The sequence below is a fragment of the Schistocerca cancellata genome, chromosome 2 (genome assembly GCF_023864275.1).
Source record: "Schistocerca cancellata isolate TAMUIC-IGC-003103 chromosome 2, iqSchCanc2.1, whole genome shotgun sequence".
NCBI classification, from domain to species: domain Eukaryota; kingdom Metazoa; phylum Arthropoda; class Insecta; order Orthoptera; family Acrididae; genus Schistocerca; species Schistocerca cancellata.
In genome coordinates this window covers 1,150,410,348-1,150,429,077 of record NC_064627.1, presented here as the reverse complement: position 1 = coordinate 1,150,429,077, position 18,730 = coordinate 1,150,410,348, and the positions used below count along the sequence as shown (strand labels likewise).

Genomic DNA, 18,730 nt, shown 5'->3' with positions numbered 1-18,730 from the left:
TTCATCGTACAGACCAAGTACAGGGTCAGTCGTCAGAGCTTTTTGCAGCACATCGAAAGAATCTTGTTGAGCACCACCCCAGATAAATTTAGCATCAGTTTTTAACAACTCTTGGAGTGGCCTAGCTTTGATACAAAAATCTATGATGAAACGATGGTATTAAGAATATAATCCGGGGAAGCTTCTCACATCTCTAATATTTTTAAGAATAGGAAATTCCGTTATAGATCTCACCTTTTCTGGGTCTGGCCGCACACCTTCGTTTGACACTAGATGTCCAAGTATTTTGATTTGATTGATGATGCATACTATCCATGCTCTATGGGTTTAAGTCCTGCAGAATACCTCTTTGTTTCACATGCAGTTACCCATTGTAAATCATAAAAATGGTAGACGCAGTGTCCAAATATTTGGGGGTCAGGATGCCTAACAGCTAGGACACCGAAACATTGATCACATATCTGGCTACAATATTCACCACCAGTATGAGGAATCAATGCTCTAGGTCTCTCTGAGAACGGAACGCCGAGACATCTGCTTCCCCATAACTGTGGAAGTTGAGATTAAAAATATGAAGGTGATCACGTTCAGATAGCAGTCTGGAAACGCTGCACAATGCCGCAGACTCTTCCATACCATATACTCAGGTGTCTTCCACATTTCTGTCAATAAGAAACTCCGCCTCTGTCTTTTTTTCAACCTTTCTGTGTGTGTGGGAGCAGGTTAGTTTATACTTAGCGATGATCAGCTTTCTGTGAGAGTAAATGTATTGAAACTTATTAATGTCGGTTTAGTAACTGACACAAACCTCAAAGAAAAAGATAAAATGTATGGATTTGTGCACTTCTGTAGTCTTACAATTCCTCGATGTGCTACAGAAAAAAAGTATCAAACAGCTTATGAAACAACAACACAAGCAGAACCTTCTATTGTGATTGATAGTGTGTGGGACATGATCTTCCTCCAGTACAAGCGAAAAAACTTTACACAGGTCCACAGAAATTCAAATGGTTCAAATGGCTCTGAGCACTATGGGACTTAACATCTATGGTCATCAGTCCCCTAGAACTCAGAACTACTTAAACCTAACTAACGTAAGGACATCACACAACACCCAGCCATCACGAGGCAGAGAAAATCCCTGACCCAACGGGAATCGAACCCGGGAACCCGGGCGCGGGAAGCGAGAACGCTACCGCACGACCACGAGCTGCGGGCTCCACAGAAGTGACTGCAATCACTGGCCGGCTGCTCCAGTGGACCAACACATGTTTATTTATTGGGATCACCACGTATGGTCGATGACAACGCGCAGACAGCATTGTTTCCGATATATCGGAAGAGAAAGATGCTCGAAATTCTTATTGGATTCTCTATGAGGTGACATTAGTGGAGTTTTTACAGCTCGTAAGTTTACTCCTTTGGAAGTTACAAAAATAATGAGGGGAGAGAGAGAGAGAGAGAGAGAGAGAGAGAGAGACTGTGGTGTCAACGACGACTCTGACACCACTACACTGTCGTATTTCTATCGTGGTGATCATAGGAATACAGTAAAGGAGATTAGGACATGTACAGGGGGATATTTATAGTGTGTCACTCGGTGTCGATGAACTGTGAGTGTTATCTGAATATCTCTGTGTACTCCACATATACTGTGCTTGGTTGTGAAGTTCCTCGTCTACGTTGGTGTGCTGTTCTAAACAGCCTTCTAACTGTGAAACAGTGCTGTTGGGAGATGATGGAATTCGAGAGAGTTAGCAGGAGTCTGTGATTTGGCTGCTCTGACAAACGCTGGCTGTCGTTCAAGAACGTAAGTAACATGAATATAAGACGAGGGGACTTTTTAATTGTAATTATGCCCTTTATTCCTCGACAAATACGATGTGGTGGGAGTGTTTTTCTACCTGTAAGTTAGTGCAAAACGACTCCCGACTGGTGAGAAGGTGGACATACCATAAATTTTCGGACGCTGTACAACTATAAATGTTAGGAATGTTATGCTGTTGGAACTTAACGTTACTGTGATTAGTGTTCCGGCACGTTCATAGAAAATTACTGTCTACGTCCATAAAGGAGATATATATTTGACGTCGGAAACTGCGGTTTCAATGCAGCAATAGCTGTAAGACGTATCAGTGATTTTATGTGGAAAATTATGTCCAGTCGTAAGAAAGACATAGACTTTCGTGGGAAAATGATATTTGCAGAGCCACAGGCGTTAGGAGGAGTATTTCCGATACTTTACTCATTGTTGCATGTCACCAGATGGTTGCTGCAATCATAATAGTTAATTCTAATTAAACTGATACGTATGTGTCTGGTTTCCTAGGACGACACCACCTGGTGGCCCTCATGGCCGAGGTAGCCAGCGGCTGGAACGAAAGGACATTTCCAGTCCGCCGCTGAGCTTCCCGAACCGGTCAGTCGGGGAACGGTGTTGCAGTGAACCCAACCGTGTCGCTCTCTGGTCGGGTGAATAGCGAGGCAATACTCACAACGTGCTGGACAGCATTTGTGATCGTGTGTGTTGCGAGTATTCTCCCATTTTTATGCGTAAATTTGAGAAGATTCAGTACGGCGAGTCTTTGCTCTGGACAGTTATTTCCCACCCATGTGAAGTGACCGGTTGCCTGCTTGTACTGTCATTCTTCACATTTACTGTCTTCATTTGTGTGAAACAACATACATTGTGATGGGTTGTTTGCATCGAGATGGTGGAACACAGGTGAAAGAGACATTTGCTGGATCTCTAGACATGAGACAAACATACAACTATGAGTGTTAAAAGCTTAGTTAACTTCGTAGAACACAAGGACGATCTGCAATCTGTTATATATTTGACACCTCTATTCATTAAAATGGAAGAATGATCTACCAGTTCCCGCTATTTTCGCGTAAAAATCCTCGCAGACGAGATTCGTTTTGTGAGGTAACAGCCGAGTTGCGGCGGCCTGGAAATATTCCAAGTGCGGAGTTGGCCTGGCCGCATGGGCCGCTCGGCAAGCCGGGGGCCGGTAGCAAAACACTTGGTGCCGGAAGTTAGCCGGATGCGAGGGGTAGCCGCAGCGCATGCTCCAGGCCGAGCAAGTGGCTGGAAATTCACTGGTGACGCTATGTCGATGAAAGAGACTTGTACATCGGCAGAGCCAAAGATGGCGGACTTAGTCAATTTCACAGTTCATATAGAAATTAATAGTAGCCAGATGAATCATGACACCTCAAAAAGAAACATGTACATTACTATTATTTGCACGACGACACTGATGGTGTAACCAGATTTTTCAATATCTTTATTAGTTTAAAGTTTAGTATCTGTAAATTATACAAGTAACACCCAGCAACGAATTTCCAAAAGCTAAACGGTTCATCAGATTTTGTCGATCGACATTTCTTTAGAAAGCTATTAGTGTAAACCTAAATTGGTATGAATTACAGGCATGTAACTTGAATAGTACACGAGTTATAGGAGGTCAAAGTGGCTGATTACCATCGATCGCCTCAGGCCATAAGTACTCCACAGTTACACGGAAAAACTGTATCAGCATGCTTATAAACACATTTATTTATCTATGTCTTTGTTTATATCCGATGTATACTATTCATGACGAAATTGGTCAAATATTTACTATGTTTTGGAAAGCACAGTGGCATTAAGCTACTGGCCTACCTGTTGTTCTATTTCTTTTGATAAATCTTTATTTAATTTGTTTATGTATTTAATAATGTTTGTTAGAGCGTGTTTATGGTCCAGCCATAGGAATATTTATTTAATTTCAAGTTATTTAAATGTAAATCCAGTTTTTCGAAAGTGTTTCATTATGTCTGTGAATGTGCGTTGGCTTCAAGATATGGCGGGAGCGCTCTAGCCAACCACAGCGCCCGTTAGTGGGGAGACTGGATAGAAGTGGGAGAAGAGCCTCTGTTCGAGAGAGGAGAGGAGAGGAGAGGAGAGGAGAGGAGAGGCTGGAAGGCTGGACAGCGCGGCGCGAGGCACAGCCGCGCAGGACACGTGACGGCAAGACGGACGCACGATCGCGGCAGAGGCTTGGAGAATGTGCAGCGGTTTGTGCGTGGTTGCGACAGACAGAAATACTTCGGAGTGCCGACTTGTGCATTTGTGAGATTTCCGTGGCTTCTACAGTGAAGACGTAGTGTGCATGTACAAGTGAATATCTCGCGAACTATGTTCTCGTTCATAACTAATTACATGCAGTAGGAATCTATGTTTCCCTGTTATTCAACTTACGTTTCATTTCATTGCTGTGTTTTGCAGAAATATACCGCATTCTCAAAAGTACTTCTGCTGCCGTACTCATCATTTAAAGTTGTTAAGATAGTACGTGCAGATTTTATTTAATTGCAGTCTTCCATTTATAAATTTTTATATTAATTCGCAATTGATAAGTGATAAGAACCTTCGACCATTCGATTCATGTGTGTATTCATATTGTATACTGTAGACTCAGCAGTATTTGGCCTGTAATGGGGCAACTATGTATCCCAGCCCCTAGACAACGAAACCAGTCATAACTTTTAATATTCCAACTCTGAGTCAGAGGACGTGCAAGCAATCGGTAGCGTATTGATATGTGGTTGATACCGAGAACAGTCACGTAAATTGTATAATATTGTTGCAAACCAAGTGAAATAAGTGGAATTTAGGAAATTTTGAGGAGTCTCTGTTGATCCATTGCGGACATGGGACAGTGGCTGGTCAATTATTTAACAAAGAAATTTACCACAGAGCCAAGTACACTGAGCAGTTACATTATTTCATTTTCGCTGTAAGTTCCGGCAATTCAATATATCATATGCAGGCGTCATATCCACCTCTCAAAAATTATCGAAATTAGCATACTAGGGCCATCTGTCTCTGGATGTGGTAAATTCCAACTGCTTCCTTCGAAGAGTTGCAGTCAAGTCTTAGAAGGAAGCCCTTGAGAATTCACGACATCCAGAAACAGATGGCCCTAGCATGCCAACATTGATAATTTTTGAGAGGTGCACATGGGGTCTGAAGATGGCATATTGAACTTCTCAAGTTCGAAATCTGTTTGGCGAATTTTTTTTGGTTAAAATTTCTGGAGAGTGGCAACTGTCCGCAAACAGCGCTCTGATCATGCATCAGGCCAGAGGGTGTGGGGGCAGCTGCTTCATGATGGTTGGCCGTGATGGTTGACCAACCGACCTCATGGGGGATATCTAATACTGCGACTATATACGGTGCATGTGCTTATGTTTTTGGGATCTGCGTGTCTTCGCCGCTTATGTATGAGTCTCTCGTGGTCGATAGCTACATGCAGGATGCAGAAGTGATGATTATGTATTCTGCAAGATAGGAATTGTGTTTACTACAACTATATGGTACGGTGGTACAATAGTTTGTTGTGATATATCTGGTTGGAGATCATTTTCATTCCAAAAAATTCAAGCTTTCCTCAGCAGTGGCAGAGCATTGTAACTGACAAAGTATCTTTGGGGATAGTTTCCGTATTTCATGACATGCAGACCACTGTTGCAGGGTTTAACTATCACTGCTGCATGTTTTTCGATTTGTACTAAATAGTTTCCAATTGAATTTCTTGTAATTTGTATGTCTGTAGAACGTGGCAGATAGTGCTCCCACACCAGCATAAGCAATTGGGTGGGAAAATTCAGTAAAAACCGTTCAGAATACTCCATTCACAGGAAGTTACATTGTGCCAGAGTGTCACAAGACATCCTTTGTGGCGGGCATAGGAGTCTCTACAGACTGATTCGATCAAGACAGGCGCAGAAAAAGATGTCTACGGAAAGTTGTGTGACGTCAGAGAGTCACATGCTATTTTCTTCATTCGAGTGTTCAGAGACAAGTCCAGGCAGACCAAGCCCCTCTGGTTCCAGCAGGTGGGATGCTGCCCCCATCCGCTATTATGGCTTTAGAGCATCTCCATACCAGCAGCTGCAGGACACCGAAAATTTACCGAAAATTACAGTCATTTTCCACGTCTGTAGGACGGTGCTTCGAACTCTAGGAGAATCTTTCAGACATCTGATCTGCTGTGTGTCTGTGTTTTTTTCCCCCCCTGTGTGTTGTGAGTTTCAAAATGTGTCATTAATTTTTAGATTCCTAATTGTTCCGATTTTTTTGTCTATGCTCAGACACCATTGCGCTTCTAAAAGCGGGGGAGAAAAAGTGCATTAACATTCCTGACTCCAGCAGAAGATATGAGCTAAGGCCACTCAGCTTTTCAGAAAAGTGATGAACACCACACCGACTGTAGGTGTAAGAAACGTTTGTCTCTCTGACAGTGCCTTCAAACAAGCAGCCAAAACTCGAAAAGTGGTGAACATCCTATTTATAGTTACAGATATATTTATTTATTTCGAGTTGTAAAGTTTGACTCTGCCTGTTAATAGTTTTAAGTGATACTGTGAATCTTTTTCGGCAGATAACTTCGGCTGTCTGACATCGTCAATTTCGAGTTGTATTTTGATTTTAGTCCGCCGCTCGTGGTTTCGCGGTAGCGTTCTTGGTTATCGATCTCGGGATGATGGGTTCGATTCCAGACGGGGTGAGGGATTTACATCTGCCCCAAGATGACTGGGTGTTCTTGTGTCTTCTTCTTCATCATCATCATTCATCCCCATTACGGTCTGAGGAAGGCGACGGCAATCCACCCCCATTAGGACCTTGCCTAGTACAGCAGTGGAGGTCACCCACGTAGTTCCCCTACAGCCTGTCAAGAAGCATGGGACTTCATTTCCATTTCCATTGTGATTTTGGAAATAAATTTCGTGCAAACCATCCCTGCAAATTGCTGAAATAAATACTATTCTGCACTTCCTTGGCCCCTGGAAATTGTTTAAACAAACAATATCCCAGAACACTGTCTAAACAATATTTCAATGCCTTTTCTTTCATGCAATCTGATTGACGATATATTAGCATACTGTTGTGAGATCCTTCCAGTCCAACAATCTAATAATACTGAGCAATTTGTCCCACCTACTTTCTGAAGGGGGATGGGAGGGAGACTGAGGAATTTATCAGAGGGGAAGGAGTTAGTTAATTTATCGATTTAAGGAATTAGTCAATTAGTTTGATATCAAAGTTGTCTTTGTATGAGATACGGTGTCTCCCTGAGGGTTGGGGGAGATGGAGGGGAGGGGTGGGTGGTTTCTCAGTAGCACATATTATCACCAGGGGGTCATAAGTCGATTAACAGAACAATACGTTAAGAGGAGGGGGAAGGGGTCGTAAATCAGTCAAGTTTTCCTCGAATGTAAGTTTGCCCCTGAATATATGGATCCCGCGCAAACGAAATGGCCCAGAACATAGTTTACCCTATTACTGACTGCAAATCAATATGTTCAGCTACTTGGAGACCATTTGCAGCCATTGACGGACTTGACGTTCCCAAACAATGATGGAATTTTTGTGGATGGCAAGGCATTGTGTCACGGGGCCAGAATTATTCACGATTAGTTTATAGAAGATTCTGTACAATTTGAGTCAAAGATTTGGCCATCCAGATTGTCGAACATGAATCCAATCGGACATTTTATGGGATTTAATCGAGAGGCCAGTTCGTGCACAAAATTCTACACTGGCAACTCTTTCGCAGTTACCGATGGCTGTAGACTCAGCACGCCTCAACATTCCTGCAGGGACTTCCAACGATTCGCCGAGTCAATGCCACGTCGGGCTGCTGAACTTCGTTGGGCAAAAGGAGGTTCTACGCGATATTACAGAATATCCCGTGACTTTTGTGACCTCCGAGTAGCTAATAGAACGCTTGAATTTTTCGTAAAGGAGCCAATCAGTGTAGTTAGTCTCTATTTTTTTATCATTCCGTACAATTTATTCAGTAACAGTCTGTAGTTTACAGTTTTGATTAAGTACATATAAAAAAGATAAAAAAAACGTGTGTTTCCAGGCCAGGCACTCTCCGTGCTGCTCACTCCAGGGCGGCCGCCATGAAGATCATGCTGCGCGAGCTGGTGATGGTGTGGAAGGCGGGGTGCGGCTGGTCGCCGTACGCCGCCTCGGCCAGCGCCTGGAAGCCGGCGCGGCGCGCCAGCAGCTGCGACGCGGGCCCCGTGAACACGGTGGAGGTGGCCCGCAGCCCCAGGGCGCGGCCCAGCGGCCAGCGGGCCCGCAGCAGCTGCTCGCCCAGGCCCTGGCCGCGGTGCTCGCGCGCCACCACCAGGCCCAGCGCGTACAGGCACTCCGGCACGCCGAAGCGCTCGAACACGTCCGGCTGCACCAGCGCCTCCACCTCCTTCACCGCCTTCAGTAGATCCGCCAGCTTCTCGTTTTTCAACTGCAACATACAGCGACCGATCGCTTTTACTTTTAGTGTCAGGTATCTGTGACTTTGAAATTTATTTATTTGTTGAGTCATCATCTCCTACCTGTTTTGATGCTGCCCGCCACAAATTCATCCTACGTGCCGACCTCTTCATCTCAGAGTAGCACTTCCAATCTACATCCTCAACTATTTCTTGGATGTATTCCAATCCCTGTCTTCCTCTACAGATTTTATCTTCTACAGCTGCCTCTAGTAACGTGGAAGTTATTCCCTGGTGTCTTAACAGATGTTCTTTCTTCCTGTCCCTTCTTACTGTCATTGTTTTTCATATAGTGCTTCCGTCGCCGATTGTGCAGGGAACCTCCTCATTTCTTACCCTATCAAGTCTACCTAATTTTCAACATTCTTCTGTAGCACCACACTTACAGTGAAAATGCCCTTAGTTCATTGGACAACAAATTAGAGGCAACTGGCATATTCTGTGACCTGTCAAAGGCGTTTGACTGTGTGAATAACAGCATTCTTGTAAATAAATTAAAATATTATGGCCTCACTGGTAGTGCTGCAAAGTGGTTTCAGTCATATCTTACTAATAGAAAACAAACGGTGTCAATTAAGTAACACTTCAGCAGTAGGCAATCAGACATCACCTGACTGGGAAGAAATTACTTGTGGTGTTCCCCAAGGTTCCATACTAGGTCCACTACTGTTTCTTGTGCATATTAATGACCTGTCATCTGTTACATTACCAGATGCCAAGTCTGTCGTATTTTCAGATGATACAAACATCCAATAAATAGTAAATCAAATATAAATATAGAAAGAGCAGATAATCTAACTTTCACTGACATTTATAAGTGGTTCAAAGCCAATTCACTGTCATTAAACTTTGAAAAGACCCGCTATATGCAGTTGAGAACTTCCAAGAGATTTCCTTCTGGTGTGTGAATAAAATATGATGACATGGAAATAGGACAAGTTGAGAGTGTAAAATTCTTGGGATTACAACTTGATAATAAATTCAGTTGGGAGCAACATACTAACGAAATGCTAAAGCGCCTAAACAAGTCTATCTTTGCAATGCGAATGATGTCAGACACAGAAGATATAAATATAAAAAAACTAGTATATTTTGCTTCTTTTCACTCCATTATTTCATATGGTATCATATTTTGGGGTAACTCCACAAACAGAGAAAAAATTTTTAGACTACAGAAGCGTATAATAAGAGTAAAAGGTAGTGTAAATCCAAGAACATCATGTCGAAACCTATTGAAAGAATTCGGCATATTAACCACAGCTTCGCAGTAAATTTATTCCTTAGTGAAGTTTGTTATAAATAATATCTCTTTTTCCAACTAACTGCTTAGGACACAGTATCAATACTAGGAATAAGAACAATATACATAAAGATTTAAAATCACTTACTCTTGCTCAGAAAGGAGTCCATATTCAGCAACGCATATTGTCAATAAGTCACCAGCAACCATTAAGAGTTTAGTTTCAGACAAGGCACAATTTAAACATAATTTAAAAGAATTTTTGGTGGCCATCTCCTTCTATTCAATCAATGAGTTTCTCAACAAGTGCAGTAGACCATTTTAATGAAAATTCATTATACTTTAATTTTTGATAATACTAGGTTGTAACAGCCAAGTAACTACCTACTGTGTGAATGATGGATGTAAGGAAAGCAGATGTAAGTCTCAAGACTGTAAACAGTGAAAGTTTAATTTTAAATCTTCTACATAATCTGACTGTTCTTAACTGAGGATCACTGAAATGAATAATTTACTTTAATTTTTGACAATACTTGGTTGTAATAGCCAAGAAACTAGCAAATGTCTGAATGATGGATTTAATGAAAGCACACGTAAGTATTAAACCTGTAAATTTTAGAAGTTTAGATTAAGTTCATGTACATAATTTTACTGTTTATTGACTGAGGATCATTAAAATTAATGAAACTCAAGTTTTTCTAATTACATTTTTGTAATGTTTATCTGACAAGTTCCACACCCAGGAGGATTCCCTCTTTTATGAGTCTATGGAATGAATAATTAATCTAATCTAATCTAAATATCAAATTTTTTTGTGTTCTGGTTTTCCCACAGTCCATGTTTCACTATCATACAATGCTGTGCTCCAAACGTACATTCTCATAAATTTCTTCCTCAAATTAATCCTAGTAGTGTACACCTCTGACATCCTCACGGAAAAAGTAAACCAGGGTCACTTATCCGTTGGAGAAATTGCCTGAAAGTAGAATATTTTATAATGATATTGGAGTCTCGTGTACTGAACCGATTTCATGTCACCTCTGTCATGTCCTTTTTCAATCAATATTTGATTTAATGCATCCAAAATTCGTGACTAAGTATAAACTATCATGGAAAATTTTCAGTGAAGAAACCTGATAGTGACCTGGAGCTAAAGACTTCGATTGCAGTTTAATTAGATGAAGATGTTATTCATTTACTCAATGCACATGTTACAAGAATATTCTGGGGTGTTATCAGTTTTTCATAAATCCGTTCATTTATTATTTCCACGCTCTTGGAATATGACTTCAGGTTATCGGCAACTGGCAGATCAGAGTTAATAAGGACAGCTGTGTGCCAATAATGACCATTCTTACCATGGACGACTGCATTTTCTTCATCGCCATTTGAAGATTTCTTAGGTTGATCAGTTTCGCCATTGTCCATAACTGCTGTAGGACTAACAGTTTCAAAATCACTTTCATCACGAAAATCACTTACGTCACTTTGGTAACTCAGTTCTTCCAACAACGCTTCCCGATTAGCATCTTCCGTTAGTCAAATATCATTCCTACATGCCATTTTCACATAAATGAGCTTCAAGCTCGGCGACAGAACAGTTACACAATGTGTACTCCAAGGTCACACTGACCGTTCAAAAAATATTTCTGTTAGATTAATTAAATAACAATGTCCTACAACTTTGAACGTCTGTCCTCTACTAGACCTCACTCAGCGCTGATTTTACGAGGCGCATCCAGAAAGTGTTTCCTTACGTTGTTTCCTTTAAATTAGACGTATGTAGCTAGGAAAACTGCGCATGCGCAGCAGATGTATGACGTGGCAGTCACGTGCCGGCTGGGCAGGTCCGCGGCAGCAGTGCTCCAAAATCGCGTCTGTTATTCGTTCTCCAGCCGCCTGCGAGCTTCGGCCAGTGGTAAGGTTCCTTAATGCACGAAACATAGTGGCCATCGGAATTCACCCCCAGTTCTGTCCGATCTGTGGGCAGAAATGACGAGCAAACAGATGCTGCGTCGCTGGTGTACCCGTGATGAACAGCGTAATGGGCGACCATCCCTTATCAGTGATCACCTGGTTGAGCGTTCGGATGGTTGTGTTAGTTCAAAACCATTAAGGTGGTAGCGCTATGGCGTAAGTAACTAGTGTTGAGCGGTTTCGTGCCTGTAAGTTATCATCCGTAACTATCAACGTGAATCATTAATTCCCACTATCCTGCAACAGCGCTTATTTAAATGCGCAGTTTGATTTAAGCATGATATCGGACGGCACGTGGCTGTATATTTCCGAATTGTCAGCAGTAGCTTGCTTAGTGACAGAGGGAACCCAGAGATGCGAGTTTAAGAAATGACTACTTGCAATAGGTGTTTACCTCCCCACTTCGCTACGATCTATCAGAGTGGAATTACAGTTTCTCTGGTACCGCGCGCCGCGGAATTTGTATCCGCGCCAGACGTCATGGATGTCGAAGATCCCTAGAGGTCTCTGCACCATCGGGCCGTAAGCTGTGGCGGCGCGTGCATCCTGGCCCGCTTTTAGTGTGAGGGCGCCACAGTGGAACACGTGGTTCCAGCGGCCAATAGCATCTCCCCCGATAGAGTAGTCAAGCGCCTGCCTCTCGCTCAGCCAGCCCCCACCTGTCCACCTTCTCCAGTATGCTGATGACATCGCCTTCCTGGCTCTCTATCCAAACCCTTAAGCGGTCCCACCACACCCTCCAAACCCACCTTAACCAGTTCACCACTTGGTGTAACCAGTGGTTCCTCCATCACAACCTCTCCAAAACCCATGCAATCATCATAGGCCACACCACCTGCTCCTTCCGTCTCCATGATTTCTACCTCACCCTTTATGGTCGTCCCATCCAGCTCACCCCCACCCTGAGATACCTTGGCTTCACCCTCGACCGTCACCTCACCTGGACCGCTCACCTCCAGACCATTCAGCAGAAAGCCCATTCCCGCCTCTGCCTCCTGAAACTCCTGTGTGGCCGGACATGGGGATTGCATCCTTCTACCATCCTCCACACCTACAAATCCCTCATCCGTCTTATCCTCTGTTATGCCAGCGTTGGCTGCATCTCCGCACCCACCCGCTTTTACAAGGCCCTCCAAATCCTCGAACGCCATGCGCTCCGCCTTGCCTTCCCTATCCGCCTTCCTTCCCCCACACGGCTCCTGTATGAACTCATCCCCTTCCCCCACCTCATCCTGTTCCTCCAACATCTCTGCATCCTTTACATTGTCCGCAGGCTTGATGCCCCCCACCCCCTGGTTTCGTCCTTCCTCTCCACCCCCCACCCATCCCCCCCCCCTGAGCCCCTGCCCGAATCCTTGCCTTTCCCTCCCACATCCCTCCCTACCTGGCCCTCTCTGGCGCCCCCCCCCCCTCAAACCTCCCCCCTCTCTTCCCCTCCCTCCCTTCTTCCCTTCTCCCTCATCTCCTTGCACCTGGCGGATCCTCCGTTTTGATCATCATCAGCATGCCACGTCAGTTTTGTGTTTAGTGCCGTTTTTCCTGTGCATCGAGAGGTGTGATTTTAATCGTGTACTGGCCGTGTACTTAGTGTTATTATCAGTGTTTGTCACGTGCTATGCCATCCATCGATACTTTCATGCTCCAGTCATACTGCGCCTTGTGTTCTTTTAATCGTCCCAGTGTGTCGTTTTTTTCCTGTGTGCTACTTGTTACGGTTTTTATCTCCATTTTACAGTCGCCCCTTTTTGTCTATTGTTCCCCCTTTTCTGTATCTATGTTCACCATGTTTTCTCCTTTGTTATTTTTAAATGTCTTCTATTGTTTGTTCTATGTCTTTCGGCTGAAGAGCAAGGCATATGCTGCTGCCAGCCCGCGAAGAGGAATTGAAATACAATAAAGGAAAAAAAAAGGCTCAGCCAGACAGTCTAATATCGCGTACGTCTGTGGACACATCGCCTCGCGTTAGACAGCTTACTTACTTTCTTGTCCTGTGTACGAGTCGACGTGCTCGTTAGGTTTCCTTGTGACTCCGTTGTTCGATTTTGTTGTCGTTCGTCCTGTCCTTTGTTGCTCTGTCCGTCCTCTCCCGTTGTGTTGTTCGCGGGCCTCTCCGCGGGTCCCGCCGCGCTTTCCGTCATTTCAATCCCGCGACTGTTCAAATGGCTCTGAGCACTATGGGACTTAACATCTATGGTCATCAGTCCCCTAGAACCTAGAACTACTTAAACCTAACTAACCCAAGGACAACACACAACACCCAGTCATCACGAGGCAGAGAAAATCCCTGACCCGGCCGGGAATCGAACCCGGGAACGGATTCCTTGTTTGTGTGCATGCCCGATATCGAGTCACGAAGCATATAATTACCCCATGAGGAATTAGAAGAGATTCATTCTGGATCCTAGTGGTATTCACTTCCTCTGTTGATAATGACAGGACTATAGTGCCGTAAGATACTCAGTGTCTTGGTCATGTTACACTCAATGTTTAGTTTGAATAACAAATGTTAAAGTTTTTTTAATACAAGTTAAGTGTCACGCACATAGATTTCGTTCCCATATTTATATTGTGTCTGTAAACTATCAAGGAGTGTGTGTAATGAAAGGGCATAAGGTCGTCACTGCGCGGTTGCACCTAATCGGAGCATTTGCACTGCGATTACTTATTTGTTTATTGGTCAGTTTCATTACAAAAAGTGTCAGGCCTGAACGTTTCACAATAACCAGTCAGGATTCTGGGTGACCTTCGCACGTGCAGCGAATAGTTCAGTCGCACACGAGGCGAGCCACGGCAAGGCAAGCGGTAACATAAGTTGTACTTCCCCAGTTTCTTCACACCTGTCGCCGTGAACGATAATCTCTTGACAAGACAGAGCCACGAGCAGTTACATACACCTCTTGTAGTACGTCATTAGATGCAACATCATGCTAATTTTTGCCTCCCTATTGCAAGCAGTTCCTTAAAAAAACTGATACCTAAAGTTGTGAAAACTCAACTTGTGGGACATTGGAAAAAACTGCAACCGTTCGTTTGGGCTTTGTGTGCGGCGTTTTCCTAAAGGACTTTTATCACTCAAGTCTCGAAAAATAGGTTTCATATTTATAATCACTGCTCCGGATATCGAGTGCTGGTGTACACTGGAGGAAATTAGTATAAAGGCACGTGGTTATTTATGGAAAAAACGTAACAGATTCACTAGAGCGACTGCCCACACTACGCTTGTCCGTCCTCTTCTGGGGTACTGCTGTGCGGCCTGGGATCCTTACCAGACAGCACTAACGGAGTACACCGAGAAAGTCCAAAGAAGAGCAGCACGTTTTGTATTACCGCGAAGTAGGGGAGAGAGGATCACTGACACGAAACAGGATTTGTGGTGGACATCATTGAAACAAAGGCGTTTTCGGTTGCGGCGAAATTTCCATACCAAGTTTCTTCTCAGAATGCGAAAATATTTTGTTGAGGCCGAACTTCATAGGCAGAAACGATGATCGTAATGAAATAAGGGAGATCAGAACTCACACGGAAAGATACAGGTGTTCGTTTTTACCGCGTGCTTTTAGACACTGGAATAAAAGAAAATTATTGTGAAGGTGGTTCGGTGAACCCTCTGCCAGTCACTTGACTGTGATTTGCGGAGTGCACGTGTATCTGTAGATATCCCTGGACTGTTGCCTGGTGCCTGGAGGCTCGTGCTGCAGCACTCACTACAGTGGAGTGACAAAGGACACCGTGGGACGCCTCCTAATTCCGTGTCGGAGCTCCTCTTGTCCGGCGTCGCACGGACTCGACAAGTCGCTGAAAGTCCCCTGCAGGAATACTAGGCCACCTGCCTCTATAGCCGCCCATAGTTGCGAAAGTGTCGCCGGTGCCGGACTTTGTGCACGACCGGACCCAGAAGTGTAGGATGGGATTCACGCCGGGCGACCTGGATGGTCGAATAAATTCGCTCGTGTTGCCCAGAGTGTTCTTGAAACCAATCGCGAACAATTCTGGCCTCGTGACAATGCGGATTGTCTTCCATAAAAATTCCATCGTTGTTTGGGAGCATGAAATACATGAATGGCTGCAAATGAGTCAATGACGGGTTCAGTTGGACCAGAGGACTAAGTCCATTTCATGTAAACACAGCCCACACTATCATGGAGCCATCAACAGCTTGCACAGTGCCTTTTACGGGCCCATGGCGTCGTGAGGTCTGCGCCACATTCGACGCCTGCCATAAGCTCTTACTAACTGAAAACGGGACTCATCTGACCAGGCGACGGTTTACCAGCAGCCCAAGTCGCAACAGATGTCGTCATGAGCCCAGGAGAGGGACTGCAGGTGATGTCGTGCCATTAGCAGAAGTACTCGCGTCGGTCGTCTGCTGCCACAGACCGTTAACGAAAAATCTCGCCACACTGTCCTTCCGTAAGCTGGTGCCAATGGTGGCTTTTGACTTGTGTAAAGTTTGTGAGCAATATGAAACAACTGTCGGAACATAAAGAACATATAGTAAATACACCCCAGACACACATTTATGACCTGTTCCAACACTTCGAGGTTCTCGTTATCATTACTTTCATTAAGCATGTTCTGTGGCTTGTGGTTCAGATAAAACTGCCAATACAATTCCGATTATGAAGTATAACTACTATCTACACGATCTACACACTAAATTAGCTTCTGAACCCTGAACAACAATTGAGCAGCGCAGAGCAACAAAGATGTGTTTTGTGCTTCGGGCCCATATGGAAACGAATATGCAAGAAATCAGTGAGACAGCTTTTCGTGAATGTTCACATATACAGTGAGGGGCTACACATAAAGTTAAAGCTGGTTCACCGTAAGACCAAGAAGTATTAGGAGCATGCATTCATGCTAAAATCTCAAAACTGACGACGATGTGCTTTAGATCTTATGGTCCTCAGTGTCTCAGTTGTTTCGCTCTATCAGCTTGAATGAGAATTCATCACGGAGGCTCTAACACACTTTTTAAATGATTAGTCTTTGTAAAGTGTGCACCACTCCTAGCATTCCAAAAATCTGACCTCAGTCTCCAGACCCAAGACCCATTAAAATGTATAGGACGGCATGGAAACAGCGAGCAAAACTCATATCTTTCGTAAAAATTTACACCATCAGTTCCTCCTGGAGAATAACAATGTACTTTGCGACTGATATACAAATAAATAAAGCTTATGGGCCTTGTAACACTAACCAAAACGGCCTTGCTGTTCTTGTACTGCGAACGGCTGAAAGTAAGCGGAAAGTACAGCCGTAATTTTTCCCGAGGGCATGCAGCTGTACTCTATGTTTAAATGATGATGGCGTCCTCTTGTGTAAAATATTCCGGAGTTAAAATAGTCCCCCATTCAGATCTCCGGGCGGGGACTAATCAGGAGGACAGAAGAATGCTGAAAATTAGATGGGTAGAACACATAACTAATGAGGAAGTATTGAACAGTATTGGAGAGAAGAGAAATTTGTGGCGCAACTTAACTAGAAGAATGGATCGGTTGCTAGGGCATATTCTGAGGCATCAAGGGGTCACCAGTTTAGTATTGGAGGGCAGCGTGCTGGGTAAAAATAGTAGAGGGAGACCAAGAGATGAATACACTAAGCAGATACAGAAGGATGTAGGTTGCAGTAGTTACTGGCAGATGAAGACGCTTGCACAGGATAGAGCAGCATGGAGAGCTGCATCAAACCAGTCTCAGGACTGAAGACCACAACAACAAAAACAACAATGCAAAATATATGAAAATTATTATTTCGCGAGTGCGATGTCAGATACATAATTACTACTTTGTTTGTTCAAACTGATTGGCACTCCCCTTAAAACTTCTGCAAAGTAGGAGTTTGAAATGTGTTTGATATATGCGTGAAGATAGACTAAAGTAATGCCTACGGTCGTCATCAGATGGTGATGCTGCTTTCCACAGGTGGCTCAGTGCAGCCGCACTTCTTCTGGCTTGCGAGTACGCTGGTGGTCATGAATAAGACAACATGAGAGCAGACAGACGACCATGGGCAACTGTGAACAGTATGGTTTCTTTGGAGGGAAGGAGTTGTGGCGTCATGGCCGAACTTTACCAATTTTCCCCTTACTTTTATTAATATAAATGTGTGGAAACAGACATTGTAAAGTGCACAAACGAAAAGTATAAAATTTTAAGAATATATGAACTGTATCAGAGATACCAGAGCTGTAACCATAAAACGTAACCTCTATACAGAAAAGATAATCGACGTAAGTGATTAAAAAACCACTGTACAAGAGTCCTTCCTCAATCTCACTTTTTGATCTCATTTTTTGCATGTTTTGATCGCTCGCTCTGTGAGCTCGTTTGCTAGTTTTGATCTGATGTTACTTTAGCTGGGTGTTCAGCTTTAATTTTTATCTGGAGAATAAATATTCAACTAAATTCTGGGAATAATTAAATGTATACGAATCATATAAAAGTATTATGTTCACAGACAGTTCAAAAGCTTAATTCTATAAATCTGTGATCAGTGTTAGACGGTATATGAAACGTTTCTATGATGAATATATGTTATCCCTATATACGCAGTTATGAGTAAATAGGCTGGTACAGTGGCTCCCTATTCCGCTGTGGTGTCTCAATGCCCCCTAAGCTCACTTACACGCCATTGATGGCCGAGAATTGCATAAATTATAATGACAGGCCACCGTGTAACCGTCATTGCAGCAATGTATTTCTATTTCACAAAGTAGGCAAGAGAAAGGATCAAATACTGTATGTTTGGACAGTCTCTGTAGTATGATTTTGAATACTAGGAAAAAGCGATGGTTAAAGAACAAATAAGCTCCAATTAATTATTTTTTTTCGAAAATGTTTGCGTTCCGATTCTAAAGGTCATTTTACTCATATCGTTGATCGCCTGTACAGTACATTCCATCAGACTACACACGATGGGGCATCCAAAAACACATTTCACACACCAGCACTGGTGTAAGTTCAAAAAACAGATATAACAACAAGGCTTGCCACAAGCGCCTCGTTCAGTATACCGACATCCATATTTACTACCACGGAACTTGGCTGGAGGAACATACAGCAGCAGCCACATGACCTGTTGTTCCACTTTCTTATCTATAAGACTCGCGATCCGCACAAAACTCTACACTGCGTAACAGTGCACTGTTACGGGATACAATTATAATAACAACTTACA

The 18,730-nt window shown here is 43.5% G+C and overlaps 1 protein-coding gene across 2 annotated transcripts in view; it reads right to left on the bottom strand.

The window, feature by feature from the left end:
* Nucleotides 1–7,822: 7,822 nt before the first annotated feature.
* LOC126150230 (uncharacterized) overlaps nt 7,823–18,730 on the bottom strand; it is a 68,401-nt gene continuing 57,493 nt past the window's right edge. For both annotated transcript variants that reach the window (XM_049915863.1, XM_049915864.1), the window contains one exon: nt 7,823–8,306. In XM_049915863.1, the coding sequence (XP_049771820.1) occupies nt 7,941–8,306 (366 nt within the window). In that variant the 3' untranslated portion in view covers nt 7,823–7,940. The remainder of the gene's footprint in view (nt 8,307–18,730) is intronic.